Genomic DNA, 20,659 nt, shown 5'->3' with positions numbered 1-20,659 from the left:
CTAATATTTAAACTTGTATATATATATATATATATATATATATATATATATATATATATATATATACATATTCTGCTGCTATGTCATTTATAGATACTCTAACATCTCTAAAACAGAGCTGAAATGAAATAGCAGCAGAAATTCTATAATTTGTCTCTGACATTTCTGCTCTGTCTCAGAGATGTTCACATTTATTACATTCATAACATACAGATGTTAGAAGATCTCTCATATGACCGTTTCAGGTGGCTAAAGTTCGAGGAGGACGTGGAGGACGGAGGAGAGAGGTGGAGTAAACCCTACGTGGCCACTCTGTCTTTGCACAGCCTGTTCGAGCTGCGCAGCTGCATCATCAACGGCACCGTCCTGTTGGACATGAGAGCCAGCTGCATCGAGGAGATCGCCGGTCAGTACCCAGAGCCTGGGTCAAAGGTCATAGTTACACCAAAATTGTTGACGTTTTTGACATCCGTGCATTCGAGGTACTAAGTTCGAGACATCTTTACGTTCGTCTTTGCTTAGCAACAAGCTAGCCAGCGAGGCGTGGCGACCGATGCACTTACAGTATGTGTGTTTTCGTTCTTAAACCAGCAAACTGTAGAGTCAGTGTTATAGATTCAACAAACTAATGCATCTGTAAGGATTGATCTAAAAATGTAGAACTCATTTAAAGGTAAGAAGTGTTTCTTTGTTTACTACTGAGACTGCGAGAAGCCATGAAACCATCTTCGGTCGCTTCGAATGCAGCATAAAGTGCAAAAATTGCTAATTTCGTTGGGAGTAAACCATTTTTTTACGGTTCTCATCCACATTCCTGGAAAGCAGCTACGTTGAAATGCTGGACATTTGGAACGTAATATTAAAAATCAGGTTCTGAGATTCAGCCTCAATTTGTTCATCAGTTTGAGTGTGAGACAGGAGTGTGTGTGTGTGTGTGCGTGTGTGTGTGTGTGTGTGTGTGTGTGTGTGTGTGTGGCTTTCTGTGGAGTCAGAATATTCTCCACTTCACACACTGATATCATACACACACACTCGCCTACACAAGAAGCTGGTAGACGCGCATAGGAAGTCACACGACATGTTAGACTAATCCTCTTACAGACAGAAAGTGAAGGAATGAAAAAAGCACTGAAAAGTATAAACGCTTTCAAAGTCCTTTAAAAGTTTAACATCACCAATGAGATCATCTTCATACCTAGGTCTGAACTCCACAGCACCTAGGTTTAATTGACCAAGGACCACCTAATAGGGCATCTGACTGAAATGTAAAACAACCAATCACAATTTATTTTGTTCAGAGTCATGTTTAGGGGCATGAAAATATCCCTATGAGTTCCTACATGAACAGACCGGCATGAAATCACAGATTATTGGTTTAAAAATGTCATACAAATGAATGAGTCCTTGAACTTCACACTTCATTTAGCTGATCCTCCTCAGCGATCATTTTCACAGTTGTAAACACGACGGCTTCCTTCTTCCGTGAGATGATGGCTTTGTTTCCAGGAGGAACGATAAAATGAAGCAACACTCGTGTCTTCCTGTAGATCCAGTAGAATCAGATGACAATTCAGAAAATCCTAAAGTGTATTTATCAGACGTTCAGCCAACGGTTGGAGAGCGTGACGTCTGAGGCTGTGTGTGTCTGTGCTGCAGTCACTGCTGCTTTATAGAAGCTACTGATTAGATTTATTAGTGTTGTGAACGTGTGTGTGTGTAGACATGGTGCTGGACCATCAAGAGGCAGCTCACGAGTTAGACGACAGTGTGAGGGTGAAGGTTCGAGAAGCTCTGCTGAAAAGGCATCACCACCAAAGCGATAAGAGGAGATCCAACCTCCTGCCCATGGTAAAATCTCTGACCGACTCCGGCAGGAAGCAGAGTGAACCCCACAGTCTGGACAAGGCCGGTGAGACCTTCACACATGTCTGAAGGTTTACACAGACAAGCTGGAAGTCATGCTGGTTAAACCTGCTGACCGTGTTTCTCTCTCAGGTCATGCCACATCTTCTCAACCTTTTCCTGTAACTGCTGAAGCGAAGAACGGGGCAGGGCAGGATACCGGACAAGTGGACCTCAGTAAGGTACCAGAACATGACATGACCCTTTTGTGGGCATGGCTTCTGAGGTTTAGGATAATCACACCAACTTTTAAATCTCTAACATCATATCCTAAGGTGTTTTTTTTCTATTATACTACCACACTTTCGCACAACTACAACAGTGATTAGGCTAGAAAGAAGGATGTGTTAGACTTTTGCAAAACATTCTTGCATCAACCTGTCTTTCTTTTCACTCAAGACCAAACCTGTCACTTTTACAGAGAAACTACCTCCCTTCCTGACCGTCACAACCCAAATCAAAGATTATACGTTTTCTTTGTTAATCGACAGAACGCATTAATATAAACCTGCACTACTGTCCGAGCTGCTGTTCGGGACCTTCGGACATATCAGATTAAAGCTGTACAGCTGTGCCGTACAGTAGGGATGTGGTAGCCTAGTGGTTAAGGTGTTGGGCAACTCCTACGTCCACCAAGCTGCCACTGCTGGGCCCCTGAGCAAGGCCCTTAACCCTCAATTGCTCAGTTGTATAAAACTGAAATAAAAATGTAAGTCGCTCTGGATAAGGGCGTCTGCTAAATGATGCTAAAATGTAAATGCATGAAAATCTATAACAAACTGTTCAGGTCTAGGTCCAGATTGACACCACTGGAATAATATGGAATTACCGCAATATACATAGTCTCTCAAGAGCTTTCTCTGGTCTTCTCAGGTGGACACACACTTCATGAAGAAAATCCCTACCGGAGCTGAAGCCTCTAACGTGCTGGTGGGAGAGCTGGACTTCCTGGAGAGACCTATCGTAGCGTTCGTCCGACTTTCACCTGCGGTTCTGCTAACAGGACTCACTGAAGTACCCATACCAACCAGGTACGTGTGTGTGTGTATGTATCTTACACCTGTAATGCCTGACCATTTCTTCCTTTGATTAATTGTTTGCTCTACAGGTTCATGTTCATTCTTCTCGGGCCGGACGGAAAAGCTCAGCAATATCACGAGATCGGACGATCCATGGCAACCATAATGACCGATGAGGTGTGGTAAAGGCTTACAATCCAGGGTGTGATGACATCATCTTTATAATGTTTACTAATCCTGTTCCTGCTGGTCCTATGGTTAGATTTTTCATGATGTAGCATACAAGGCTAAGAACCGGAGCGACCTTCTGGCTGGGATTGATGAGTTTTTGGATCAGGTGACTGTTTTGCCACCTGGTGAGTGGGACCCTTCTATACGCATTGAACCGCCAAAAAGTGTTCCCTCACAGGTACACACACACACACACACACACACACACACACACACACAAATGAGCAACCATATCTAATCTAACCATCTGATTGATTAATAAAATGCTTCATACTCACTGAACATGGTTCAAAATTCACAAACTCATTTCCTTTGGCCTGAAGCATATCATATAAAGAAAAAACAGTCATCATGTCATTCTGCAGAAGGAATATAATCAACAGCAAGGTGGTGTGATGAAGTACAGTTACCGTTACCTCACTAGTACTGATAAGTTTCTATAAATTCACACTCTCAACTGTTTCCCAAAGGCCAAAAACTGGAGTTTGCTCCTGTTTTGTTGTGTTCGTGTTGATGATTGAACGTATTTATCATGTCTCACTCCACATTGGTGTTAATATGAAGCTCATATGAAAGTAGACACTCAGGACTTTAAGAATTTGTAGTGTTTCAGAAGGATTTCTGTTTTTATCTACCATACTAAGGGTGATTAAAAAAATTACACAAAAACAAAAAAAAATGTTCACAGAAATGTTTGTATCTGGGGCACGGTGGCTTAGTGGTTAGCACGTTCGCCTCACACCACCAGGGTTGGGGGTTCGATTCCCGCCTCCACCTTGTGTGTGTGGAGTTTGCATGTTCTCCCCGTGCCTCGGGGGTTTCCTCCGGGTACTCCGGTTTCCTCCCCCGGTCCAAAGACATGCATGGTAGGTTGATTGGCATCTCTGGAAAATTGTCCGTAGTGTGTGAGTGAATGAGAGTGTGTGTGTGTGCCCTGCGATGGGTTGGCACTCCGTCCAGGGTGTATCCTGCCTTGATGCCCGATGACGCCTGAGATAGGCACAGGCTCCCCGTGACCCGAGGTAGTTCGGATAATCGGTAAAGAATGAATGAATGAATGAATGAATGTTTGTATCTTCAAAGTAATGTTGATGAAGTCAGGGTCAGGGTTTACTGCACAGCTGTCTGAGCCACTGTCATAGAAAACACCCAGCAACACAGAGTTACTATGACAGAGGCGTTGCAAAGCTTTACGAGAGTTTTGGTTTGTTCTTGGAATTTCATGGGGTTGTAGTATTTATGATAGTTCAGATTCACATGTTTATGTTTAGAGATATGTTCATATGACTGAGTGATGATTAATTGTGATTTGGTGCTTGTGACTGGTGCAGGAGAAAAGGAAGATGCCTGGCGTTCCCAACGGGACATCTGGTCCTGCCGAGGAGGAGCCACTTGGGGAACACCACGGACCAGAACTACAGAGAACTGGGAGGTGTGTGTGTGGATATTATCTACTTATAATAGTGGTTTTAACACACGATATACTTCCCTAGGTAACAGTAAACCCCAGGTAAAGTGAATCCTGGGTTGTGTAGTTAGAGGTTTCACACTGCTCCTACTGTCCCTGGGGTTAACACTGAATCCTGGCTCTTCATAATCTGATGTTTCACTAAACCCTGCTGCACCCTTCTGCTTATTTCCATATTCACGTATCAACGATCCTGATTTGGATAAATCCAGCATGTGTCCGCTTTAAATAACGTCTCATCTCGCGCTTTCAAATCAGTGAGGAAAAAAGTTCAGGTCTGTGGTCCTGCACTCGAGCAGGTTCTGTTATCTTTCACAGCTTTATCAAATGTTTTCTCTTTTTAAGTTTGCTGTTTAGTCGACCAGACGTTCGTTCATTAATATCTGACTTCCTCTAATTTAATGACATATTTCTCCCTCGCTACAACGCACACTTCAGTGTTTTTTACATTTACATTTAGCAGACGCCCTTATCCAGAGTGACTTACATGATCTCGTTTTTATACAACTGAGCAATTGAGGGTTAAGGGCCTTGCTCAGGGGCCCAACAATGGCAGCTTGGTGGACCTGTGATCGAACTCACAACCTTCCGAACCCCACAACACCTTAAACACTAGGCTCCCACATGCCCACGTTTTGTTTTGTCTCCTGATTCTATCTACAGAGCCATTTTTACGTGTTTAAGTGCCTCTACGTCCTGGTTTTCACATGATATGAGACACAGAGCTGATATGAGACACAGAGCTGATATGAGACACAGAGCTTTGTTCAGGTTCCGATTCGGTTTCTGTTTCTGTTGCTAAGCGACAAGCTGTAACATTCTAACAGAGCATCGTTTCTCATTGTACACGAGTTAACAGTGTAAAATCCGTGCCGATCCTTTTTCAGAGCAGAGTTTCATAACCCTGGGTAAAAAACCTTGTTCCCACACGTGAAACCTTCCCTTACAAGCGGGGTTTAGAATGACAAGAACCCAGGGATAAGCGCAGTCTTAAATGCCATTATAAATCCACTATAGGTGTTTGTTTGTCTCTGCAGGTTGTTTGGTGGTTTGATTCTGGATGTGAAACGAAAGGCTCCCTTTTACCTGAGCGATTTTAGAGATGGGTTGAGTCTGCAGTGTGTGGCGTCGTTCCTCTTCCTCTACTGTGCCTGCATGTCTCCTGTAATTACCTTCGGTGGGTTGCTGGGGGAAGCGACAGAGGGACGCATTGTAAGAACACACACACATACACACACATACAGACACACACACTTTAGTCTTGACAACCGTCGTTGAATTGCTATATGTTTATATGTTTATATATATATATATATATATGCTATATGTTTATATATTGCCATTGCTATATGTTTACACTGTGGAGCTCCTGTACTAGAAAAAATTCCTCGTATGTGAAAACATACTTGGCAATAAAGACCTTTCTGATTCTGATTCTGATTCTGAATTGTAGCTACCACTTGTATGTTACTGAGAATCCCTCTCTTTCTGTATTTTTTCCCATAGAGCGCTATTGAGTCTTTGTTAGGAGCCTCGATGACAGGCGTGGCCTACTCTCTGTTCGCCGGTCAGCCGCTCACTATTCTCGGCAGTACCGGACCTGTTCTGGTGTTCGAGAAAATACTTTTCAAGTTCTGCAAGTCAGTGCAAGTTTTTTTTTTTTTTATTTTTTGTCTAATGTTTGTCAAGTTAAGATCTGATTGCTTTTGACTTCTCACACAGTTTTACCCAGTTTTAATAATCTTCTTTCACAATGTTCACCTTTACCTAACTTTCCTGATGGTGCCAATAATTGTGGAGAAGATTGAATTTGTCTCTATTTGAAAGAATAGTGGACAATAAAATAATTGTGAAGGTTTTGATTAAATTAGATTTTTGTATTAAATCAGAGTGGATGGAAAAATGGATGGATGGATGAATGGATGGACTGATGGATGGATGGATGGATGGATGGATGGATTGCTGTCCGGATGGATGGATGGATGGATGGATGGATGGATGGACTGATGGATGGATGGATGGATTGCTGTCCAGATGGATGGATGGATGGATGGACTGATGGATGGATGGATTGCTGTCCAGATGGATGGATGGATGGATTGCTGTCCGGATGGATGGATGGATGGATGGATGGATGGATGGACTGATGGATGGATGGATGGATGGATGGATGGATGGATGGATGGATGGATTGCTGTCCAGATGGATGGATGGATGGATGGATTGCTGTCCAGATGGATGGATGGATGGATGGATGGATTGCTGTCCGAATGGATGGATGGATGGATGGATGGATGGACTGATGGATGGATTGCTGTCCAGATGGATGGATGGATGGATGGATTGAAAATTGATTGCTGTCCAGATGAATGGCTGGCTGATTGGATAGATAAGTGAGAAGATGGATGGGTTTCTGTTCAGATGGATAGATGGATGGATATATTTATTAGCATCTCTAGTTGCTAATTAGTATTCATTAAAATCTCTAGTTACTTTGCTTATGAATCTCTCCTTCTTTCTTGCTGACTCTGTAGAGATTATGAACTGTCGTACCTGTCTCTACGCACCTGTATCGGCCTGTGGACGGCCTTCCTGTGTTTTATCCTGGTTGCAACCGATGCTAGCTCCCTGGTCTGCTACATCACTCGCTTCACAGAGGAAGCCTTCGCTGCTCTCATCTGCCTCATCTTCATCTACGAGGCCTTTGAGAAACTCATACATCTGGGAGAACTTTACCCTGTCAACTCACACAGTGACCTGGATAAACTCACACTGGCCTAGTGAGCGCACACACACACACACACATGCACACACACACACACACACACACGCACACGCACACGCACACTGCATCACAACTTTCCCAGATGCTAACTAGGAATTTGGGAACAGACTTGCTAATTCACACATAAACAAATTCTGACAAAATTTCTTCTTCTTTAACTAATTTCACTGAACCAATTTCATATAACGAATGTAAGTAACTAATGTAAATCATTTCACATACAAATATTTCACCATAACTAATGTAATTAATTTTATATAGAAATTTACATTTCTAAGCAAACGATCCACAAACCCTCTGGCAAAATATTATTTTTGTTTCAATAGTCCCACAGTATTTACTGATAAACCTACAGTAAGTGCTTCTGTTTCTCAAATTATAAAAAGAAAATGACTTCAGTTCTCCTGACATTCACAGAGCATGATTCAAGATTCAAGGTTTTTATTTGTCACATACACAATTATATAGAGCATATATAACCAGTGCACAGTGGACAGTGCAATTATTAAAAAATACAACACAGATGAAAATATACATAAGTATAGCTATGAAAGAAAGAATGAAATAAAAGTAAACAATAAAAATATAAGAATAAAATATAAAAAAAGATGTATACTGTAGAATTAAACATAGAATGGAAAATAATGTGCATGAAAGTAAACTGTAGTCTTAAATATTAAGATACACAGGGATGTACACGAGGCAAATGTGCAAACAGGTTGACACTTTCAGTATGTCAATGTGAGGTAGTGAATGATGAATATTTTACTGATAAAGTGAATATTAAGTGGAGACATGAAGATGTTAAGGGGCTGGTTTTGAGTTTAGGAGCCTGATGGCCTGAGGGAAGAAACTCCTCCTAAGTCTAAATGATTATGATAAACGTATCTGGTCTGATGTTTTATTTGTCGTGTGTTGTGTATCATCAGCTGTAAATGTGCAATGCCTGACAACCCCAGTAATAAAACTCTGACGATGTGGAGTGAGACGAACATCACAGCGTCTGAAGTGCCGTGGAGCAACCTCACTGTGAAGGTAAAGATCCATCAAACACACACAAAATCGTACACACAAAATACAAGATGTCGGCATGCGCACAAATAAATGGCCCTTCCATGTCATATGCAGGTGGCTAATATACCATTTTTCTAAATACGGAGAATGCAAGGTTACTGCATATATTTTTTGTCTTAAATACGGTGGCCGAGAAGGGCAAAATAAATTAACAAATCCAAAAGCACATTAACAAATCTGAAAACATATTAACAAATCTGAAAACACAACGACAAGTCAGACAACCCGGAAACGGTAGTGTATCGTTTTTGAATGGAAACTTACCGATCACTGGACAAGACACCTGTCACTCAAGATATACAGGTATGGAATCTTATGTGTAATGTGAAAAGTTATCCGTTTAAATATAAGAAAATAATCCAATGATCGTTACGTGTTCCAATCACAAATTATACAAACCTCTTCCGGGTTGTCTGAATTGTCGTTGTGTTTTCGGATTTGTTAATGTGTTTCGTGCACCGATTCAGACAACCCGGAAAAGGTAGGTATAGTTTGCGAAAGGAAACTTAATGATCATTGGACAAGACACCTGTTATTCAAGATATACAGATGAATGAAAGGTGTCTCGTCCGATGATCGGTAAGTTTCCATTCACAAATTAGACCTACCTTTTCCGGGTTGTCTGACTTGTTGTGTTTTCGGATTAGTTAATGTGTTTTCAGATTAGTTAATGTGTTTTCAGATTAGTTAATGTGTTTTCAGATTAGTTAATGTGTTTTCAGATTAGTTAATTTGTTTTCAGATTAGTTAATGTGTTTTCAGATTAGTTCATGTGTTTTCAGATTAGTTCATGTGTTTTCAGATTAGTTAATGTGTTTTCAGATTAGTTAATGTGTTTTCAGATTAGTTAATTTGTTTTCAGATTAGTTAATGTGTTTTCAGATTAGTTAATGTGTTTTCAGATTAGTTAATGTGTTTTCAGATTAGTTAATTTGTTTTCAGATTAGTTAATGTGTTTTCAGATTAGTTAATGTGTTTTCAGATTAGTTAATGTGTTTTCAGATTAGTTAATTTGTTTTGCCACGGTACTTAAAAGAACTAAAATACAAAGGTTTTTTCCCCAAGTAGCAAACAAGCTGCATGTAATTACCTGCTAAATATTTTTTGTTTGTTTTAACCGACCTGCAGTATTTTATAAAAAATTCAGTCTGTTCAGTTCCCCCAAATACATACATAGGTTATTTTGTTTTTAGGAAAAAAGTGATTAATTGCATGCAAATTGGGTTAAGCATTTAGGCTAGAAAGATCGAGTGTGAACAGTTAATACATTCAGATAGAAAAGGATGTGAAGGAAATATGGAAAGCAGAAAAAAAACATTTGCTTTGAATAAGATTTGTTTCATATCATGTTGGATTCATCTACATAAACTTTAACATGCAAATTCATTACTGATATTTATTTATATTACAGCGCTGCTGAATTCTGGATTCTAATTGGTCAGAATGTGTTGATTTAACACTAATCAACATTAGAATATTAGTGCTGCTTCAGGACAGAGGAATTTATTTATTTGTAATTCACGTTATTATCACTTTATTTTTTTTCTTATTAACTTTAAAAGAAAGGAATAACATGTGGCTGGAGAAGGAACAACTGTTTAAAGCTGCTGTAACACAAGTGATAAGAGGAACTAACTTGTTTTGTGGATGTTCTTCAGCATCACATTGAACTACTGTAGTATACATGCTAAAGTGTGTGTGGTGTGCGTGTGTGTGCATGTGTGTGTGCGTGTGTGGTGCGTGTGCATGTGTGCGCATGTGTGTGCGTGTGTGTGCGCGTGTGTGTGCGTGTGTGTGCGTGTGTGTGCTTGTGTGTGCGTATGTGTGCGTGTGTGTGTGTGGTGTGTGTGCGTGTGTGTGCGTGTGTGCGTGTGTGTGTGTGTATGTGTGTAGGAGTGTTTAAATCTGCATGGCCAGTTTGTCGGGACAGCTTGTGGTCATCATGGCCCCTACACTCCTGACGTGCTCTTCTGGTCAGCCATCTTGTTTTTCTCCACCTTCTTCCTGTCTGCTTTCTTCAAGCAGTTCAAGACCAGCAGATATTTTCCAACACGGGTAAAACATGCTCTTGTGTGCACTTTAATAAAATACACACACCCACACAGATTCTGAATAATTTATATTATGTGTTTTTCTTCTTAAAGGTGCGATCTATGATCAGTGATTTTGCCGTCTTCCTGACAATCGTTCTAATGGTGCTGATTGACTATGCAATTGGAGTGCCATCACAAAAACTACAAGTGCCAAGCAAATTTAAGGTAAAATTTCAAAAATAAACCAGTATTTGCTCCAACAGGGACTAGCGGATCATCTAGGTCGGTTTCTATTAATGTTCTAAAATATGAATGGAATGATTACTATGAAGTTCTTAGAATACAGAGGCACTGCAGAGGACACATTTTCTCACATGGGTGTCAAGAGGGCATTTCATCTCATCATGTAAGGAAGCCTATGTGGCAGTGCATCTTATTTCCTCCACTGGATTGGCACCCTCACTCACTCACTCATTTTCTACTCCTTATCCGAACTACCTCGGTGCCTATCTCAGGCGTCATCGGGCATCAAGGCAGGATACACCCTGGACGGAGTGCCAACCCATCACTGGGCACACACACACTCTCATTCACTCACGCAATCACACACTACAGACAATTTTTCCAGAGATGCAAATCAACCTACCATGCATGTCTTTGGACCGGGGGAGGAAACCGGAGTACCCGGAGGAAACCCCCGAGGCACGGGGAGAACATGCAAACTCCACACACACAAGGTGGAGGCGGAAATCGAACCCCCAACCCTGGAGGTGTGAGGTGAACGTGCTAACCACTAAGGATTGGCACCCATTTCATAATTTTTTCTAACACTTAGCGGAAGCCCATAGGACAATGAACCACATATTCTCCAGTGCAAGGGAAACCTATTACCCAGTGCATTGTGTATTTTCCATTGGCAGGACATCCTATAGGCCAGTGCATTGTCCTTTGGAAGGGCATCATATAGGGCAGTGCAACATGTATTGTCCATTGAAAGGCCATCTTGATAGGCAGTGCTTTGTACATTGTCCAATAGAATGACCTCCTTTAGGGCAGTGCAACAGTTTTTTTTTGGCATTCTATAGGCCTGTGTATTGTCCATTGAAAGTCCATCCGGTTGGGCAGTGCATTGTGTATTGTCCACTGGAAGGGCATCCTATAGGGTAGTGTATGGTGTATTCTTCATTTTTCCCCACTAAAAGGGCAGGCTGTAGGGCAGTGCATGATATGTTTTTTATTGGAAGGGTATTCTAGAGGTCACTTTCATCTAAAAGCCCCATAGGAGGTATTTTATTGCTATGTGTGCTACAGTTTTACTAAGTATGTTATTCTGTGTTAGCCTACACGGGATGACCGTGGCTGGCTGATTAACCCGATAGGTCCGAACCCTTGGTGGACGGTTCTGGCAGCGGCAATACCATCCGTGCTTTGCACAATCCTCATATTCATGGACCAACAAATCACAGCTGTCATCATTAACCGCAAAGAACACAAACTCAAGGTGAGATCATTTCTGAGGTCATTTGTGGTAATTTATACAATGTACATACCATTGAAGTTAGGAAAAGCATACACACAAACTCTTCATCCTTTTATAGGGCACTAGAGATGTAGCAGCAGATATGGAGCCCAGTGTTTGATTTATTTAAACAGTATGTGTGTGTCCCTCCAACTCTGTAGAAGGGCTGTGGCTACCACTTGGACCTGTTGATGGTGGGGGTAATGCTGGCTGTGTGTTCAGTGATGGGCTTGCCGTGGTTCGTAGCAGCGACAGTACTTTCAATCTCCCACGTGAACAGTCTAAAACTGGAGTCAGAAAGCTCCGCCCCTGGAGAGCAGCCAAGGTTCCTGGGTATCAGAGAGCAGAGACTAACCGGCCTGCTCATTTTCCTGCTCATGGGCTGCTCTGTGTTTATGACCGGTGCTTTACAGGTACATCATGAGCATTTGTTATACATGTACAGTCTACTAGCTTAAGTTTTAGCAGGAACATTAATGACTAAATTTACATCAGTATGAATACAACAAAGGGTATGATGACAGACAAGTTTGTTTAAGCAATAATTACAACATAACGCAATCAATACATTTAAAGAGTCAATGAGTCGTGTAGAAATTGTGTGAATTCAATAGATGACAATGGAGTTTACACTTTACTTATATGTGCAAGTCGAAAAATAACACAAATATTCTGGCTCACATTTTTTATGTATTTAAACCTGCTTTATACGTGTGTTTTTGCATATCTGAGGGAATTGGGTATTGGCAGTCACACTGGTGTCTACACTGATGTTATCATACTTGCTTATAATGTTTAATTCTCTCTAAATGAAAGCAATGTTTTAGGTTCCTCCGGAGTTCCTTTGAATTACATATTTAGATGGTTCTTACCATGGTTGAAGATCTCTCCCGTGGCCAAATACTCGACTTGTTGGAAACTGAACTTTTTTAATAAGACTGATTAGTTTTGAGGCCCGTAAACATGTTCTTCAGGTGCTGAGACAATCCCAACTTACGTTGTACATCAACCTCCACTGAAAAGCTGATGTCGATTGTTTGTGATGCCATTTGATGATCTTTTTGTCTAAGCAAACATAAACAATACAAAAATCAATGCAAACATTCCAAACTAATTTCAGCGTGAACTCACACTGCATTAAGGAATAGCTGAACATAATCAGACATAGACTTACTACTAGTAAGTATCTACAAATTCTAAAAGTTCCTACTAAAAAGGGATTTAATATGTAACCAAGCCCAATATCTTGTCTATATTATTTGGCTCCATCCACCATTCTTCTAGCTTGGGTTATTAACCAGTTCTGTTGGTTTTTATTTGATTGTAGAATTTGGTGTGATTTTTGTTGCATCCAGACCTGTAAGATCTCATTCTATATTTAAATCACCTGGAATACATCATGGGCTCGATGTGGATTCTAGCCAAGGACATTTATGAAACAGCTCTTTCCAATGGATAACCACTGGTTCCATTGTTGAATTTTATCAGTTATGAAAGAAGCTTTCATGGTTTTAGAGGTTGGTTAGTTTATTCTTGTGTTATTGTTTGTTCTTTTTTCTCATAGTAGAAGTTATTAAGCTTCTGGGATGATATTTCATTGTGTTCAGAATGTGAAGAAGATGATAGAAACACAATCCTGAGTCATGGTGTGCAGACATACCCCACTGAGCAAACAGTGGTCTTGTCGAGGACCTGTGGCTGAAGAATGAACCTCTAACATGTACTCTGTTCCTATAACAAAGAGTGAATGCAATAGATCTCATTGCTTTTTATTTCTGGGCTTGTGTTTTTCGAGCATGAACTACATGCCATAGTGAGATCTTCATCCTGTGCAAATGACCACTAATTAAAAAGGGACTAAAGTTATAATACTACATGTAAATTATGAACATGGGGTCTTTGAGACCTGAACAGAAAAATAGACCATTTTTATATTCAAAGTTAATTTGATCTTGTCGGTTTTCTTGATTCTTTTTTACTTAGTCGGTTCCAAAGCAACTATCCACAAAGCAAATTCCTTTTTGGGTATATTATATATATAGAACCAGTAAAAGGCCAGTGACAGTTGGTATGTGACTGTGGTTTAAAGAGAGGAAAGGAAGCCTTCAGGTGGTTCCTATGGACTGCAGGGAGTGATGCACAATAAAAAAATGACCCTTACAAAAAGATGGCACACACAAAACTCTTTAATAGTGGCTTTGACCATAGGTTAAACATCCATAAATGTGCAGCATGGTCAGAGTACTCTTCCACATGGGCATCGTTCTAAATAATATCAAGAAGCAACCTTTATTTTGTTACATATACATTACGGCACAATTCAATAATTTTCTTCACATATCTCAGCTTCTTAGGAACTTGGGGTCAGAACACAGGGTCAACCGTAAGGTCAACCATAATACAGGATCCATGCAGCAGTGAGGGTTTGGGGTCTTGCTTAAGGGCTCAAAAGAGCCAGCTTAACAGTCCTGAGGCCTGAATCTTTGACCATTTGATCAGCAACCCAGGGACTTAATCACTGAGCCGTCACTAGTGACTCACTACCACTACCACTTCCCGTACACAGCTGTGCTCAACAGACTACACAAAACCCAAGGATTCCTTTTTTAATGTAAAGTAGCTGCATGTCACTCAGGATACTTCACGCAAATGCCTCAGGAAAGAAGATCTTTCTTTTGAGATCTGCAAGGACTAAAACCTCCATGGGATTTTAGAAATTAAAGGTGGAATCCAAATAGCATAACTGTTAATTTATATAGTCCAAAGAAGGTGGTAAACGATGCCTATTGGCTGCTATTTAGTTTTAGTTATTCTGTTAATAACTACTCTTTAAGTCAAGGGTGCTGAAGGTGGCTCCAAGATGTGCCTCAACAAACTCATGAACTTACTGAACAGGGTAGATATCAAGATGTATTTTTGCCAGTCAACATTCAAAGTCAACACAGAATCAGATCCATACTTCACTTGAGTGCTGTTATTATACAAAAAGCCTAAAGAGATGTAGATTCCTGAAAACTTTCTAACAAATTTTGGGCAAATTACCTCCAAACTAAATCCCGTCTAGCAACAAATGGTTAAATGTCGCGATCACGCAAAAAACATTGCTAGAGAGATCTCTGCTCTAAAGATGTGATCAATTTTACAGAGTTCTTGGATAAGTGGATAACAGCAATTGACTAAACTTTGCATATGGTTCCACCTTCGGTAGTGATCATGTCTCCTTTGTTTCTTCAGTTTATCCCCATGCCAGTGCTGTATGGAGTGTTCCTTTACATGGGAGCTTCATCTCTCAAAGGCATTCAGGTACACATGTTCCTTTTAACACACACTCTTGCTCTACTTTGGTAGTTACAATAAATCCCCTCATTACTTATAGCTCAATTTATCTTACCAACAGCCGTAACATATTTTCTGGCCCAGTTCTCTTTTTCTATCTTTCTTTTCTCTCTCTGTTTCAGTTCTTTGACCGTCTGAAGTTGTTCGGCATGCCAGCAAAACATCAGCCAGACTTCATCTATCTTCGGCATGTTCCTCTAAGGAAAGTTCACTTGTTCACCATCACACAGCTCACCTGTCTTGTACTTTTGTGGGTCATCAAGACGTCCCCAGCCGCCATCGTCTTCCCTATGATGGTACGGTCCAAAACAACATGCATGTGTATGTGTGTGTGTGTGTGTGTGTGTGTGCTGGGATTTTAGAGAACAATGTGATGAGTTCATGTTAAACAAACCGTGGAGGTCATTTAGCCCATTTAGTAAGCGGTGACAAGGCAGATCGCATCTTCAGTCATTCAAATGTGAAGGGATGTAATGTGTTGTATTGTTATTGTACTACATAAGTATTTCAATAATATGGAAAGAAGAAGATGAATCTCGTCGAAATATGACTAGTGCCATGAAAACCTTTGCCACGCAAAACAATTTTGAATTGTAAATAACAATTATTGTAAATTGATTTTTCAAAGGTAATGGCCAAATTCTATGATTAAATAAAATACGTTTTGTTTTTAGTTATTCTTACATTTTACTTTATTATTTTAAATAATTGATTCGTAAAAAGATGTACATTAAATTCAATGCTTATATTTTTAATATTTGAATTATTAGGCCAGAAAATAACTAACACGTGTCATGAAAGTTTCTTATTATAAAATTTTCCACTATAAGGATGATTATAGTCGCTGTATATGAGTGAGTTTGGTCAGTTATGAGAAGATGTCTGAGCTCTGATTATGTTTTTTTTAATAAGGTGCTGGCGCTGGTCTTCATCCGTAAACTGCTGGATTTCTGCTTCAGCAAACGGGAGCTGAGTTACCTCGATGACCTTATGCCTGAGAGCAAAAAGAAGACACTTGATGATGCGTCTAAAAAGGCAGAGGAGGTATCACAGATACTGTAATGACCTCAAGCATCCGGCAAAGCAATATCCAAACTGTTCCGCTATCGATATGGAGATTTGAAGTGTGTGTCTGTGTGTGTGTGTAGCAGGAGTCACAGGAGATGCTGGTTGATGACTCAGACAGAGGAGACGAGAAAAACACGGTGAGGATCCCGATGGAGAGCAGCAAGCTGATACAGTCTCCTAAAACACCAGACCCAAGGTAACACCAGTTGTTTCTCGCATGTTAACTACAGTTTAGTAAGTACTTTCTCTAAACTTGAACTCCTCCTCTCATTACACAGGACTGACCCCTCTGACATCAACATCTCAGATGAGATGTCTAAAACTACAGTCTGGAAGTCACTTAGCTCCAATCACAAAGACACACAGCGTGCACCAGGTCTCAAAAAGGTAATCAGAAAAAAAAAAAAACTTACTTTGGGAAGTAAGATTTATCAAGTTGGGAAGCTAGCTAGCTCTGTTTGAATTCTGTGTCTGAAAATTCGAACATTACTATCATATTTTGACATTAAAAAACCCACTGAAGATGAAAGCAGGTTCAGTACAATACAGTTACTGTAAATATGTTATTATTTTTTTTTTTTATAAATTTAGTAAAATTATGCTAATGTTAGCACAACAGCAGATTATCTCCAAACAACAATCAGGGAGAATTTAACCAAAAAAGCTCTCTTCGAATAAAGAAGTGCTTTAGGTGTCTAAATTTAAGGGTAAACTTGATAATTTTGTTATTTTTGATACTGCATCTTGCTAGCAAACTCAGGTGCTAGCATCAAGCTGCATGTGATTAGCCAAACAATTTTACCTCTTTGATGACTCTCTTTTTCTTTTGTGTGTGTGATTTTTCTGTCCTCAGGATGGCCGGTGAAGAGCCACACAGGACCTGCGAATTCATCAAGCAGTTCATTAACATCGTTCTTTCTCTCTCTCTCTCTCTCTCTCTCTCTCTCTCTCTCTCTGAAACCCACACAAGATACACACTACATACCATTAACCCTCCTTATAGCCATGAGGTGTGAGTGTGTATACGATGTCTGTGTGTTTAGTGTGTGCATAGAGGAGTATGATTCTCTACCCCTGTTTCATTTTAGCACTTTAACGCTGTCTAGAACGTCACAGTCACCGTACACAAAGCGTGGATTTTATTTTTAGGTGTCAAGATATTAAATGTCTCCCATTCCTGCTCAACATGTGCGCTGTGGTGCGTCATTGAAATTATTAATAACCTCAGTAGTGAGAGTGAAATTTCGAAGAAGTTGAGTAAATGAAGTTTTTTTTTTTTTTTAATAAGATAGTGACCCAAATTGTGCAAGCAGGTTTTAGAGTCTGAATTACAAGCAGTTAAAGGGATATTCCAGTGTTTTTCAGGGTCTGCTCAGATGTATGTGGATATTTCTGAAAAATAAGCTTGTCTGTGTTTTTGTCCCTGGGAATGACTCAAGATCTATTGCAAACCTGACCAAGATATGAATGAATGAATGAATGAATGATTGATTGATTGATTGATTGATTGATTGATTGATTGATAGAATTTGACTCTTTCTGTTATACCATATTGGTGTTTCTTCCCAAATTTCTCCATGGCTGCATCTTAATCAGCTCTCTAGCTCCCTAGGTGGTGAATCAGTACATCATGTACTGCTCAGAACCGTAGCTCACTACATGCTGGGACTCAGATGACTCAGTTTCAAAGATTGAAATAACTACATACTCACATTGTTATAAAACCTCACAACTACCATTTATCACCAACAGAAAGGTTTGTTATCTCTCACATTTTTTTTGAAATTATTTTTTCAATGGTGCTTCCTGGAAGATTGCAGGCTCACTAATGGGTTCTTTTAAAATCGTTAAACAATTAAAAGTTGTAAGTCTACAACAAACTGTATATAGAATATCAAATAAAGAGAAAAATCATTAAGTCATCATTTGAGATTGAAATGGAAATCTGGAACATTTTCTTGCCAGACCACCAGAGGGCAACCCTGCACATTCTGAGTAACTCTTCTTTGGTCGTGTTTCATTTCCCTCCTTTTATTGTGTGTCCCTCGTTTTATTGTGTGTATCGACTGTTTCCCAGTCGATCAGTCCACCTGTCTAAAGTCAATTTGTGTTTGTGGGCCATTTTGTTGTCTAGCTGCTGTTTCTTACCTGTGTGAACCCGTGTGTTTGCAGAGACCAGTTTAATCTAGTTCTTGTGAAGTTTGTTCAGCACTGAAATTATAGAGAAATCCCTCTCTTTCCTCTGCCTTCTTCTCTGAATCATGACAGAGAGCTAGGACAAAAATAACAAGCATCATTTCCTGTTTTTTTCAGGCTGCGAGGCTTATTATTTCAGGGAACGTAGTGAGCAGCAATGCTTCCTGGGTTTTTGTGGTGCATTGTGGGAGTTATTTAATGAGCGAACCTTCTAGAAGGATTTTGCAATTGAGTGAGAATGGATTGAGTCGGGGGGGCACGGTGGCTTAGTGGTTAGCACGTTTACCTCACACCTCCAGGGTCAGGGTTCGATTCCCGCCTCCACCTTGTGTGTGTGGAGTTTGCATGTTCTCCCCGTGCCTCAGGGGTTTCCTCCGGGTACTCCGGTTTCCTCCCCCGGTCCAAAGACATGCATGGTAGGTTGATTGGCATCTCTGGAAAATTGTCCGTAGTGAATGAGTGTGTGTGTGTGTGTGCCCTGCGATGGGTTGGCACTCCGTCCAGGGTGTATCCTGCCTTGATGCCCGATGACGCCTGAGATAGGCACAGGCTCCCCGTGACCAGAGGTAGTTTGGATAGGCGGTAGAAGATGAATGAATGAATGGATTGAGTCACAGCGTTTCTCTTCCGCTCTTGTTATTCTTGCGTTGTTTAACGTAACCATTTAATATCGCCACCTCCAAGGGGAAGATGTTGACCTCCAACAAAGCCACCAAATCTTCCTATATTCTACCTGGGATTTTCAACAAGATTTTTTTTATCAATGTGGCAGCGACGAAACGTTTAGAAAAACATTAGGTTGTAAAACACTGGACTATTCCTTTAATTCTAATAGTAACATGATAATAAAAACCCTCTGTTTTGAGTGGATGCTTTCTGTTAGACAGCAGTGAAAATCAGCAATAAAGGACAATAACAGATGATAATCAATCATTTAAAAAAATCTGAGTAATAAAAATAAAATATATACAAAAAGCAGCTATGAAGTGGAAGAAAACTTATCAGATTATTTTTTATGCTTATGTATTTAATCCAGCTCTCCATCAACACCCTTCTTATCGTTCTTTACCAAGCTTGGGCAGAAAAGAAAACTTTCATGTACTTGAAATAACGGTAAGCGATTAAATAAAACGTTGAGGTTTATTTGTTATATAAATTTATGTATCCGTCAGTCAGGGTGTCGTTGACGGTTGTTAAGGGTTTGGTCATCGTGTTGAGGTTAAATGACAACATTAGCTTTGCTCATCAAAGGAAAACTCCACCCTGAGTCAAATTAAACATTTATTATTATGATGAAATGTTTGTGTTGTTGATTCTGGTGCTAAATTTCCATATTAAGCATTATTCGCTTAATATTATCTGCATGATATGGGCAAAGCCCCGCTGCATCGGTGATGAGCAAATCCTGCTGCTCCACAATCACCAGGAATTGTGGTTAATGTAGGAAAGTGTTTCAAATTAAAAATAATAAAAAAAAAATATTGAATTATCTTTCAGGGTGGAGTTTTAAAACAGATTTTAGAGGCTCTTTAATACTCCTCAGGGTTTAAAGTTCAGGCGTTTGGTTAAAGCCACAGCTGAGTTGATTTTTAAAAGCCATTTAAAGGAATACTCCAGCAGGTTTTAAACTAATGTCCAGTCCAATGCCAGTGACTTCCAATGTAAGTGAATTCGGCTGTAAGTATTTTAACTCGTTTCATTTTACAGAGGAAACAATAAAATTCAGTTACATGGAAGTAAATGGAAATGAAATGCAATAGAAATGTATGAAAAAAATGCTGGAGTCTCCTTCATTGATTGTGCACAGGATTTTTTTCGTTTCCTCCGAATTACAGTGATGCAGATGAAGCCATTCGATTATCAAAGCACACTTTCACACAAGCTTCACATCAGATCACATCAGGTGACAGGGTCACACCTCCAACCCTTTTAACTCCCTCCTCCGTTATGGGCGTGGCCTTTCCCATCTCTGCTATTTACTTGTAATATATTTTTAAAAAAAAAAAAAAGAATTTTCAGGTCTGATGA

At 40.0% G+C, this 20,659-nt stretch overlaps 1 protein-coding gene across 1 annotated transcript in view; it reads left to right on the top strand.

Annotated features, from left to right (window-relative positions):
- Window positions 1-20,446, top strand: part of slc4a8 (solute carrier family 4 member 8) — a 37,968-nt gene extending 17,522 nt beyond the window's left edge. Inside the window, exons 5-25 of the mRNA XM_060867426.1 lie at window positions 246-406; window positions 1,721-1,909; window positions 1,996-2,084; window positions 2,776-2,933; window positions 3,011-3,098; window positions 3,184-3,330; window positions 4,484-4,584; window positions 5,658-5,832; window positions 6,127-6,260; window positions 7,155-7,400; window positions 8,335-8,440; window positions 10,373-10,534; window positions 10,624-10,737; window positions 11,852-12,013; window positions 12,193-12,444; window positions 15,266-15,334; window positions 15,490-15,663; window positions 16,280-16,411; window positions 16,516-16,631; window positions 16,714-16,822; window positions 17,289-20,446. Of these exons, the coding sequence (XP_060723409.1) occupies window positions 246-406; window positions 1,721-1,909; window positions 1,996-2,084; window positions 2,776-2,933; window positions 3,011-3,098; window positions 3,184-3,330; window positions 4,484-4,584; window positions 5,658-5,832; window positions 6,127-6,260; window positions 7,155-7,400; window positions 8,335-8,440; window positions 10,373-10,534; window positions 10,624-10,737; window positions 11,852-12,013; window positions 12,193-12,444; window positions 15,266-15,334; window positions 15,490-15,663; window positions 16,280-16,411; window positions 16,516-16,631; window positions 16,714-16,822; window positions 17,289-17,300 (2,896 nt within the window). The 3' untranslated portion in view covers window positions 17,301-20,446. The remainder of the gene's footprint in view (window positions 1-245; window positions 407-1,720; window positions 1,910-1,995; window positions 2,085-2,775; window positions 2,934-3,010; window positions 3,099-3,183; window positions 3,331-4,483; window positions 4,585-5,657; window positions 5,833-6,126; window positions 6,261-7,154; window positions 7,401-8,334; window positions 8,441-10,372; window positions 10,535-10,623; window positions 10,738-11,851; window positions 12,014-12,192; window positions 12,445-15,265; window positions 15,335-15,489; window positions 15,664-16,279; window positions 16,412-16,515; window positions 16,632-16,713; window positions 16,823-17,288) is intronic.
- Window positions 20,447-20,659: the final 213 nt, after the last annotated feature.

The sequence above is a fragment of the Tachysurus vachellii genome, chromosome 4, assembly GCF_030014155.1.
Source record: "Tachysurus vachellii isolate PV-2020 chromosome 4, HZAU_Pvac_v1, whole genome shotgun sequence".
NCBI lineage: Eukaryota > Metazoa > Chordata > Actinopteri > Siluriformes > Bagridae > Tachysurus > Tachysurus vachellii.
The sequence above is the reverse complement of the archived record's forward strand: the minus strand, read 5'-3'. Positions and strand labels throughout refer to the sequence as shown.